This window comes from Salvia hispanica, chromosome 4, assembly GCF_023119035.1.
Source record: "Salvia hispanica cultivar TCC Black 2014 chromosome 4, UniMelb_Shisp_WGS_1.0, whole genome shotgun sequence".
NCBI classification, from domain to species: domain Eukaryota; kingdom Viridiplantae; phylum Streptophyta; class Magnoliopsida; order Lamiales; family Lamiaceae; genus Salvia; species Salvia hispanica.
This window is the reverse complement of record NC_062968.1, coordinates 53,921,335-53,933,698: the sequence shown is the minus strand read 5'-3', so window position 1 is coordinate 53,933,698 and position 12,364 is coordinate 53,921,335. Positions and strand designations below refer to the sequence as shown.

Below are 12,364 nucleotides of genomic sequence, written 5' to 3'. Positions count from 1 at the left end.
TCTTTCTCTGCGTCAGAATCCGTGAAGGGGGGATCAGACATGCGTTTCGCGTTCTCAAACTCATCGTACACTATGTCCTTATCAGTCGTCTTGAACGACCTCCTAAGCGACTCGCCAATTGTTAGGTCTCCTCCTCTTCTCCCCGAGGAAGTTTCCCACAGCTCAAGCATCTGATCGTCTACCCTCCCACTGCCTTTCTTGCGGATCGCTTTTAGTGAGGCGCTCGTGACTTGATCAAGTGGAATGTCTTTTATCAGCATTCCATTCTTTGCTTCAGAGGCTTTGGTTTTTATCTTCTGCAGCTTGGGAGTGTTGCTTGCCTCGCTTCCAGGCCCTTTCCTCCGGCTGTGCTCGTGCTTGTCCCTGCCCGAGAAACAACGTGACTTCACCTGCTCCAGCTCACCCGATGTAGATTCTTGCTTGCTTTTGGAAATTGATCTTCTGAGGGCTGCCGGCTTGTTCATCTCTTCCATCAACTTCCCAACTGCATTCACTCTCATCTGCAAGCTCTGTAAGCTAACAAGGGATGAATCTTCAGCAACTGTTTCAGAGTCATCTGCTACGAATTCGAGAATCTGAAAGATGCAATTGTATTATTAACAAGCATGAAAGTCAATATTTTTTCACAACATAACATAAAATGTAGTACTACTATAAAAAAAATAAATGAATTGATCTACTAACGAGAGAGAGAAAGAGTTTGATACCTCTGTCTCGTGTCTACGGGATGCTTTCAGCTTCATCTGAAGAAGTGCATTGTGCTCAAGAAGCATTATATCATCTCTTAGAGCAGCTATAACTGGATTGTATGCATATAGTTGTGATTTCAACCCGGTAATTTCATTCTCCATCGAGCTAATCTGCCCTTTCATTTGCTCCATCTCAGATGTTTTTGAAGCATTCTCATTCTTAAGTTTCCTGCATACTCCACTAAGCTCCTGCACTTTGTTCTTGAACAGAACTTCATGGATAGAAGAGATCTGAAAGTCAAAATAAAATGCAGTTGCTTCAGCTTCCCAGAGCTCAAACTCGTTGCTCTTTTCCTTGAGATCTGAACACAAAGCCCGTTCTCTAATGGTGTTCTCTTCCACCTGCTCACGGAGTTGGGAAAGCTCACTCTCAAAGTTCATCTTCATCGCCTTTAGGCTCTCCATTTCCTCCCTCTGGGCTGAATTAGCTTTGGACAGCCGGGTGATGTCCTTCTCGAGAGTCTCCTTCATCTGAACTGACTCTTGGACATCAGTCATCAGCTCATCCACTGTTCTGCACAATTGTAGGTTGAAATTTTCAACAGTTTGAAGCTTCGTTTCTGCATCCAAGAGCTTTCCCTCTGTTTGAAGCAAACTATGTTTACCACTCAGAATCTCCTTCTTCATCTCAACATTGTGTTCTCTCATCCCTTGCATCTCTCCTTCCAATTTATGAACAGTGTCTTTCAAGAGTTCGTTTTCTGCGTTTTGCAGCTCCAGCTTCTCTACCAATGCAGACATCTTTCTTTCAAGGCCACAATTGATATCATGCTGTCTATTCAGATCACTGAGAAGTAACTTTACTTGTGAAGCCTTCTCCTCAACAAAGCTCCTAAAAACAACTGATTCATTAGCTGTTGCTAGGCATTCAAGTAGAGCAGCATTGCTATGCTGATCTACCTTATATTTCTCCTCCTTTAGATCAGAAAACTTGTTAAGTAAGTTTGTATTATCTCGATTCACTTGCAAGTACGCCTCCTCTAAAGCATCATATGATTTATGCAAATCAGCTTGTTTAAGAGTAAGACTCTCCAATTCAGCTTCAAGTATAGCAACATGCTGGCGGCTCTCACTTACATCGGATTTTAATATCTCGTTCAGCTCTTGGAGTTTGTCCTTTTCTGTTTTGGCCATAGCGCCCATTGTTTTGAACTCCTGTTGCAATGTCTTCCTCTGCAACTCGAATTCCATCCCCTTGGACTCCAACTGCTCGAGGAGAGTCAGGAGAACCGAGTTCTCGACCAAGAGCAGCTGCTTTTCATTCTCATGGCTCAAGATGGAACATTTCATATCTTCAATAGCTCCAAGAATATGGTGGACAGCACCCTCAATCTTATCCTCAGGGTGACAGTCAGATTCAGCTTCAAGCGCCCTGAACACCTGGTATATGTTCAATCTCAGCCTCTCGATTTCATCCAACAAGACTTCAGCTTCCGCTTGTTGCTCGAGGCTCTCATTCTCCAGCTCCGAGATCAATTTCTCAGCCAATTTGGACGCCTCAACATGTTTCTGACACTCAATGATGAGGGAACAATTCTTCTCTTCCATATCTTTCATGAATTTGTGCAAGATAGATATCTCAAACTGAGCTTTTAGTGATTTCTCGAGTTCCTCCTCGTATTCCTTCTTCTTCCAGCCATTTTCTTGCTTCAGGAAACGAATTTGGTCTTCAAGTCCGGCCAATCTGGTATTGCTCTGGAGCTGGGAGGAACTTCGTTCTTGCTTCTCCATAAACAATGAAATTTTGAGTTCTTCGACTTGACAATGCACACCCTCCTTTTCTCTCTCAAGGCTCACACACTTGTCTTCCAGCCCTGTATATCTTTTCTCCAAGGTTTCCAGTCTACTCTCGACGGTTGCCAACCTAGTTGCCAAGCTACTCCTTTCCTCCAAAAGATGTGATCTTTCATTCTTAAGAAAATCACACATCTCTTCCAATCCCTTGGATTTCTCCCTCAAACCTTCGAGTTCTACTCTTGCATTGCAGAGGGTATTCTCAAGGACCGCGTTTCTCTCCAATAGGTTGTGCATATTATCCGTCATAGCCTTCAACTGAGACAGAAGAGAAGCTTTCTCAGACACAAATGTGGCCTTTTCTCCTTGGAGAAACCGGGAAGATTCTTGCAATGCTTTAACTGTGCCTTGTGAGCTCTCCAGCTCACTCTGCAAGCGCGAGAGGGAGCTTTCTAGGACCACCTTTTTATCCAGAAGTTCTTGCATGCTCTTCAGCTTATCCGACAGGATTTGTCTCTCGTCGCTTGCCTCTTCATTTATCTCTCTCAGCATTGAGTTCTCATTCTGCAAGCTCTTTATCGAACTCACCACACACTTCTGGCTCAGACCTGCTGCTTCAACTTGTTCGATTAAAGCCTGGTACCTCCTATTCAGCCCCTCAATTTCCTCTTCTAGGCGCGTTATCTCCTGCTTGAGAGAATTACTTAGGTCAGTGTGGCGTGAAACTTCCTTCTCAAGTCTCTCCTTGATTTCCCTCAAGGTAAGGATTTCCTTCTGCATATTCTCCATCGAATATGATTTTGCTTCACTCAGGTTTTGATTTTCTTCCCGAACCTGACAAATCTCTTCTTCAAGTCCCAGTTTTCTTGCTTCCAAGTCCTTGAGAGTGCAAAGCACGTTCTCCAGCTCCTGCCTCAGAGCTCTCTGATCATCTCGAGATTGAGAATGCAGGTCCTGAAGAGTGGCCTCGACACTTGCACGACGTGAGTGTTCATCTTGCAAACATGTTTGGAGGTTCTCCAACTCCTCCTGTTTACGGGATAGCTCTTCATCCTTGGCAGCAATCTTCTTTTCCAGTTTCTCTGCCTCAGTTTGCAGTGAAAGATTTGACATCTCCAACAGGATAGACTTGTCTTCAGCAGTCCTCAGCTTCAGATTTCCAATCAAAACATCATTGTTGAGGCGCTTGACTTCCTCTTTCGCACTCACCAAGTCCCTCTCGAGCTTGGAAATCGTCTCTAAGCAGCTTTTGTAGCGCAGTGCAGAAGCTTCTTTCTCCTTATTGAGATCTGCAAGGGACTGCTGAAGCTCAGAGACTTGGTTTTCAGCTGTCTCAGCTTGTTTCTTGAGCAGTCGAGCCTCATTCTCAAGAATGGTGATCAGATTCTCAAGAATCGATATCTTTTCCAGACATTGTTTAAAATCTTCTTCGCTTTCACGCTCTAATCTAGAGATTTTGTCTCCCAGTATCCTGCGATTCTCTTCCAAATTTGTTATCTTTTCTAAGTACATCTGGTGTTTAATGAGTCCAGCATTCTTCTCAACCTCTAACTGAACAAGAGCTTCCTTCAGCGTCTGGACTTCTATCTCAGCTCTGCTAGCTCTCTCATTGAGCTCGACAGAGTCATCCTTGGCATTGTTGAGCTCCCTCTCGGCACTTGATAGCTCTGCTAGACACTGTTGATACTGGACAAGAACACTCTCCTTCTCAGCTTGGATATCAGCAAGGGCCCGTCTCAAGTTCTCAACTTCACTCTCAGTTTCTCCAGCTCTTCCAGTCTCCTTCGCAACAACGTCTTTGAGATGTTGATTCTCAGTTGAAAGTTTCTGCACTTGATCATTGAAAGTTGTGCTTTGCTCAATATATTTCAAATCTTCTTCGTCTCCCATTTGTTGATCCTCTTTAATCCCATGCATGTCGTCCGTGCCAAACAAAGCACGAACTATTCTTGTTTCAGGTGTGCCAGGAGGTTTTGAAGGGGAATCTTCGATCAGATCGACAGGTACTTGGTCAGGAAATGCCTTTGCTAAGGTCCGATGGGCATGGCGCAGCTCCCCTGTCGCGTGATTGTACCTTTCAGCCAGTGCACGATACGCCCTATAGAATTCCTCAACTAGCTTCATCAACTCAGGACGTTTCTTGTAGTACATTTCGGCCCTTCTTGCGAACGAGTCTGCATCCTCTTCAAGTAGCTTGATCATGAATTTCACTTTGGAATCAATATCTGATACATCATGAAACACAGATCAGTAGATACACCAGAATAGAAAAATAGCTACTAATACCACCAATTTAATGAGGTATATCACATTGCTAGTACTATATAGAGAAATGATCTTCCATTCAAAGGATAGAAGAAACAACTCAAGATTGCACATGCAGATATAGAAATTTACATGAAAACATACACAAAAGCTGAAATCTTGAATAGTAAATCTATTCACAAAGATACATAACAAAAAAAAATGCACCTGTTAGATTGTCTTGGAGCCATTTAGAGTTCTTAGGGCTGTTGTGGCTATCCCACCACCAAGAATATAACCGTCTCGATTCTGAACGTGATAAGGCTGCCATAACTGCAGCAGAGAGCAAGTAATGCTCTAGTTCAGCCTCAAACAATCTGCTCCTTATATGTTAGGCTCTGCAATCCCAAAAATGACTGACAGTAAAAAAACGACAATTTTCGTATAACATCCAAGATGCATAATTTTAACAAGGGGATCTGGATTACCTACTTGATCAGGAACTGGTAAATGCAGTTCACTATAGTGACTTATAAGCAAAATTTGTGGAAGAAAACCTGAGCCAAAGAATTAAATATGACAAATTTTAGACCTCACATGCATAAAGCAAACTACAGGTGTAGACTTCATTCATATAAAGATCAAATTAGGCAAAATAATTTACAATCCACTCGTTGATCTTCCCACAACCAGTGAATCAGAAATTGATCATAAATTTTGGTTGAAAAGATAATATACCTAATAACACCAATAACTTCAAACCACTTCCTCAGCAACAAATGCCAAAACACAACTGAGAATTCCATAATAGAAGTGAAGTTCTTAATAGCAAAAACATTCTAAGAAATCTTATGTAGAACCAAGGGCTGCAAATTTGGATGTTTCATCAACAAAAATATGCTTTTGGAACACACAAAACAACTGATATCCATGAACAAGCAATGAAGCTACAAAGATAAAGTGCAATGAAAGAAACAGTTGATCACAGAAGGAAAATATGCAATTTTAGAAACAAAATATGTTGAACTCAAACTCAATTTGAGGAAATGTTTTGACAAAGCAAATGGCTTTTTCATGGCAATGAGCTTCATCGTTACTGTAAACAGACACAAGTCATCCCTGACAACACAGATCAACAACTTCCTGAACTAAGACACATGATTTATTACCGTATCAAAACTAACACAAAGCATTTAACTAAAAAACAAAAAATCAGAGCAGCCAATCAAATGGGTACAGTATCAAGCCATTCATGAAAATGGGGGTCTCAGAAAACTCCAAGATTGAATCTTTTGAACTAATCTTGATCCGAAATAAAACAAAGATCAAATTTTTACAAGTAAAACTCACAAAATTAAGAAACTTGAACAGCAGCTGTTGTCACGACAATCACACCCCAGCCGCAAGATTTCACATTCACCCCATTGCTTATCTTCTCTCTCTCTATCTCTCTCACCAACTTCTGCAACTTTGTTCTCTCTCTCTGTCTCTCCTTTCTCTCACTTTATCTTTGAAGGGTCATTAGCATTATCAGTCTTTGGTTTTTTGTCAGTGTGAAGGAGTTCTGTAAAAGAGTGGAGATAAAGCCTATCACTTTCTTTACATACAGATACCGTGTATCTACACAATAAAAAAAGAAATGCGAAAAATTAGCGCTACATATGATTTTGATAACGGATATATTTAAGGAGTATTTCTTCCTTTTTTTTTACTTTAGGATTGGCTCAAAATTTACCAAATGGTTAAAGGCTTTAAGCATTACTCCCTCCGTCTTCAAAGAATATGCACTTTGATTCGCCATAAATTTTAATACAAAATTGTTAAAGTATGAGAGAGACGAGAGAAAAAAATAATTAAAGTATTGTTAGTGGGGAATGAGACTCACATCATTAAAAAGAAAAAAAAGGTTTCCAAAATTGGAAAATGCATATCTTGTGCAACAGACTAAAAAGGAAACAATGTATATTTTTATAGGACGGAAGAAATATGTAAGAGCATCCACTATAGGGGCGGCGCGCCGGCCGCCCCGTTTGCGGTGGCGCCGCGGCGATCTATAGCGGGGGTGGCGTCCGCCCCGCGGGCGGACGAATTGGCTTGGGGCGGAAGGGCCATTCGCCGGCTTTGCGGCGAGGACGGGCCGCATGAGAGAGAAAAGCGGCGGCCGCCGCGCCTATCTATAGTGCGGCGACGCCGGCGCGGCGGTCGCCGGTTTAAATTTTTTTTTTTTAATTTTGAATTTAATATTAAATTTTTTGGCTTATTTAAATACCCCAATTTGTTTTCCACTCCACACCCATTTAATATTTCACACCGCGGATGGTGTTTTTATTTGTTTTTGTATGTTTTTTTTAAATGTTCGTTGTGTAATTTTTCGGTATCCATGAATACAACGAATATTTGGTCTCATCGCACTTTTTAATTTTATTATTATCTCGTTCTCTTATTATTTATAGTCCGATAATTTTAATTGTAATTGAATTAAAATATACAACAAAAACAATAAAGTGAAATTTGTCCACTAAAAAGTGTCCGCTATTGCTGCGGACACTTTTTTTTGTGGTTGTTGACAAATAAAATGGAACTATGGAATAAAAAAAATTGTCCGCCAAAAAGCATCCACCTATAGTGATGCTCTAATACTTGGAAGATAAAACAATTTGAATTAGTCAAAAACAATTACCACCTTTGAATTGGGTTATTCATGTTGCGTTGATTTATATAATTACCGATATTAGTGGGAAAATGCAATAATGTGCATTGATTCAATTTAATCAAAACCTTGTTTCTTTATATAGAAGTAGTAAATTATAATGAGTTAATAACACGATATGACGATGATTCAATTAAATCAGCATTGATTCTAGCAAATTTTTCTTAAAAAGTGTTGTTGATAAATCAATATAAATGTAACTATTCCAAACAGTGGCACACCGAATTAAAAAAAAATAGAATTTTATATCCGTTTTAAAATTTTATATTATTGAAAAGATCTATTACTAAGAAGGAAAAGGACGCATAAATCATAATATGCAAAAAGTCTCTTTTAAGAAAAAATTCCTTATTTTTGTTCTTTTTTCTTCCGTGTAAAAAGTAATGATATTGATAGTTAAGCAAACTGAAAAATAAAATATTACTACTATTTATTTAAAAAGAAAATTGTAGTATAACTTTTTTAGGGGGAAATTGCATCACTCTTTTATAATTAAGTTTATATTTCTGCTGGAAATTTCTGAAAAATAAAACAATTCCATCGCCTTATTGACAACGTTTTATTAAGAAATATATAGAGGTAACCAATTGATTCCAAATGGTAGCCATCCAATATCTACTATACTAATTAATATGATAACCAAAACATTTTCAACATGTAATTAGATTATACGACAAGTATTGAAAATGAAATATTAGGCCATGCAAATTATGTAGGTTTTCACAAAAATATAGAGCTAATCGTTTATCTCAACGGGCATGAACTATTTTTTTTATCTACGTACTTTATGTCTTTGTGTAAGTTTTAAGCAATTTATAGTACATTTAAATTAGTTGATCACGTAATTTTAGATGTATAATTATTGTACTATTATAAGTACTATTATTTGAGAGATGAATTTTTTGGTCGCATGTAATATCACAAGCTATCCACCTATTTGCCGACTAATGTATAAAAAGAAAAAGGAAATGAAACCAATTCGGTCTAGAGATTGAATAAAAGGCCACAAAAGTAGATGAGTTGGTTAATTATACGTGGCATTAATTGTAAATAAATTAGCATAGACTTAGGTAACCAAAATTAAATAACGAGGCAATGGACCGCCATATCTTTAAAACTAATTATAGGCAAAAAGAGCAGCACCCAAGATGGAAAAAGTCGGTAGGATTTTGACTTATTGAACCCTCAATTTATTAACTATATATGCCGTTTGGATTAATATTTCATAATGCCGTTTGAATTAATACTATTGTTTAGGTAGTGGTCTAACTTTGGGTTATTTACCGAATAATAGACCACCTATATAACAAATTTTTAGAATTATATGGTAGGGAGGAGGAGGAGGGACTTAGTCATCTTTTTATTTTAATTTTTTAGTACGTAATTACTGAATTTGTTAAATGGGTCAAATAGTGCGAGATAAATTGTGTGTTTTGGACATTCGAGCTCCAGATTTTATGAAATCAAATGGAGATTCTTTATCAATTATAGATTTTGTGTGAGCTTGGATGTTATGAAATCAAATTATATTCTGACAAAATATATATATCCCATATCACTATCTTTTTATGTGTTTGAAAGTTGAAACCCATATATATTCGGACAAACTTACCCATACTACGATGTGTAGCAATGCTTTCAACATACTTTACACTATCATTTACTCCCTCCGTCCCATAAAACATGACACACTTGTGGGACGGCACATGATTTTAGGAGGTTTTATTTTGTGTGTTAAATGGAAAGAGAAAATATAATTTTTATATTCCTATGAGAGAGAATTTTTTTCAAAAATGAAAATGTGACATTTTTTGTAGGATAAACTAAATAGAAAAGTGTGACTTTTTTTTGGGACGGAGGGAGTCCTAAGCTTTTGAAGTTGATGTGATTGATGAACTATAATGATAAGCTAGAGATGAATGATCATTAGTAAGTTATAGTCATACTAACAAATTCTTAACCATGACTAATCAATATACATCAATGGCGGATTTACGGGAGCGGGAGGGGGCAATTGCCCCCTCTGTGCGACTAATTTCCTCTTATCCGGATGTTAAATTGGTATGTTTGTTCCATCCGTTTGCCTTCTACATCACTCGATAGATCGAAAATAGTAGGTCATGTCCGTCCTTAACTAAGCTAGTGGAGTTATTTATATTTTGTCTCCTCTATTTCCAAATTTTGGATTCGCCACTAATATAGTCTTATGCTTTGATGGCAATAATTCATAAGTGATTAATATTTGGAGTTGGGATGATAATTAGTGCTGGTTGAATTGAAAATTAAAATGCTACAGTATTATTAATTTTGAGTGGACTTAAATTATAATATAATTAGACATTAATCCTCCCTAGCTAGCGGATTTAAAATATACTTTTTCTGCCCCACAAGAATATATACGATCTTAGTTGGGCATGTTGAAGTAATACGATCGAACATTATATGCTCTCTAGCTAGTTTGTTTCAATCAGCTTTTTCATAAAAACAAATTAAAGAACATGGCCGGAAATCTGACCTTCTGCCCTCTCATTAAAGCTTCACTTTCTCCTCTTATGCCTTATGTTTTTCTATGAAAAGAAATTTCTCAAACTAATAAAGAAGCTCATTAAGTTAGCTAGCCAGCTGGAAAAAATCTTCAATACTATAAAGAACAAATAAAAAAACATGTAAGATCTTTTTTTTGGTTTCTTCCTCAACATTCTGATTCAAAATAGTAGAAATCTTTTATTATTAATATATTACTCTCTCCGTCCCCGATTAAGAGTCACACTTTTCCATTTCGGTCCATCCCCAATTAAGAGTCACACTAATAGTAAGTAGGTTTCACATTCCACTAACTCAATTCACTCACATTTTATTATAAAACCAATATAAAAAAAAAATAGGTTCCACATTCCACTAACTTTTTCAACCAACTTTTTTTTATATTTCTTAAAACTCGTGCCCGGTCAAAGTGTGCTCTTAATCGGGGACGGAGGGAATAATTATTAAGTAATCCGAGTATCTATCTATATTCTCCTACATTAGAATAAAATATCATATGTAATCTACCATAACACGTAATAAAAAGTTGTGTACTGAAACTTAGAAATAAAATATCATATTCCCTCGATCCTATAAAAATAGTTTTCTTTTTCTATTTTGGTCTGTCCCACAAAATTAGCTACTTTCTATTTTTGGTAAGTTTTTCTCTCTTATAAAATTGGTTATATTATCCACTAATAATACTTCAATCATTTTATTTTTACATCTTTCATATTTTACCAATTTTGCATTAAAAATCTGTATCATCCCCAAAATCTCTATTTTTATGGGACGGAGGAAGTGCGTGTGAATCCCAATACAAGGGGAATCATCGCAAGTATACATTAATTATGATTATTTCATGTATTGAGTTTTTAATTTTAATTGATATGAACATTCATTATCAATATGTGTAGTATATATGCTTAACCCATAGGAATAACCATAATTATGCACAAATACAAGGATTTGTAAAATAATTAATACTGTATTACCAATTCGTCTGACCTAAATATAATGTCACTAAAATTGAATTTGCTTTGATCTTATTTTCTTGTTTGGGCGTGCTGTATCATATGGAGTCTATTGTAGTCAAATTTATTTATTTTTATTTGATGAAACATTTTTTTTTTCTGCAAACTTTGGTAAGGTATCAATTTTGATCTGTAATATTTGAAAATATCTTCTGGGATCCATTAACTTCAATGTTATATCATGTGAACTATATTGTGAGATCCATTAAATTGTGGTTCAAATGTTACGAACCAAAATTGATACCTTAACAAAATTCACGGACAAAAATAAAATGTTCCATCTTTCTATTTTATTTCATTTATCAAACGAGGCGAGCAAATCTGCTACATTTTGCTCGGATTATATTATGGCGATCGACACCAAATTAATTAAAGCAGTAGAAACTTATGGAGTGCACATGCTCATGAATATGCACTCTGGCTTTGTAAATATATCCACGGCCCACCACTTATATCATGTGGTTGATTCAGAACGATTTCATTATTTGAGTTATTCATATTTATATATTTTCCTTTTTGTCAAAAAATAATTCAATACACATTCGTATTGGAACATATATAATGATTCATAACACTAGGTTGATGTGTTTATCATCATCCATCACATGCAAGCAAGTGGACGTATAGTTTCATGGTAATTCTTTTTTCTTAAATTTACATGTATGTTTATATATAGTTGTAATAAAAAAATGAACATCTTGTAGAACTAAGCCCAAACCCACCTTCAAAAATGCAATACTATTACTATCAAAAATTTAGATTGATGTTACATGACAATCAAATTTAATTATAAGGATCAAGCTAATTGTGTCAACAATAATGATAATACATTCACTCTTGTGAGAATTGACCAAATTCACATCTAGTTTGGTGGCCTGATGGGTTATTAGATGGAGGACGATCTTGGCATGAGACTTGGTACGTAATTGGCTTTTGTTCGCTGATTTTTTTTTTTTTTTTTTTTTTGGAGAAGATGGAATAAGATTTCTTTGCTGCTATGTTCTCTTGTACTCATGTTGCTCACCATCCTGTGAAGTGAGTTTGAGCCTTTTGACATAAAAAATAATTCAATGTTATAAGAAAGATTGTGTATAAATATTTATAAACCTTATTTTCAATAAACAAAAGGACAGTCACACGTACCATTTCAATAAACAAAAAGACAACACATATAGATCCCATCATTACACAAGGTGCATAAATAAATTACTACTTTACATGAGTAAAATTGATTGTCGAATGTTTGACAATATTCAAAGAACCAAGCACATTTTACTATCTAGATTTGCATCGGTCGTAAGACTAACTGTATAATTATTAATTAACAGAGCAAATGGCATATTTAAAGCTAAACAATTAATACCTCTAAA

The 12,364-nt window shown here is 36.6% G+C and overlaps 1 protein-coding gene across 1 annotated transcript; it reads right to left on the bottom strand.

Annotated features, from left to right (window-relative positions):
- Positions 1-5: 5 nt before the first annotated feature.
- LOC125221400 (protein NETWORKED 1A-like) lies at positions 6-6,309 on the bottom strand (the record flags this gene model as incomplete). Its single annotated transcript, XM_048123519.1, has 5 exons — positions 6,078-6,309; positions 5,220-5,284; positions 4,956-5,125; positions 708-4,708; positions 6-575 (listed from the first exon to the last, which is right to left on the bottom strand). Coding segments are annotated over exons 3-5 (4,674 nt in total), but the record flags the coding sequence as incomplete, so codon positions are not given.
- Between the last annotated feature and the right edge of the window lie 6,055 nt (positions 6,310-12,364).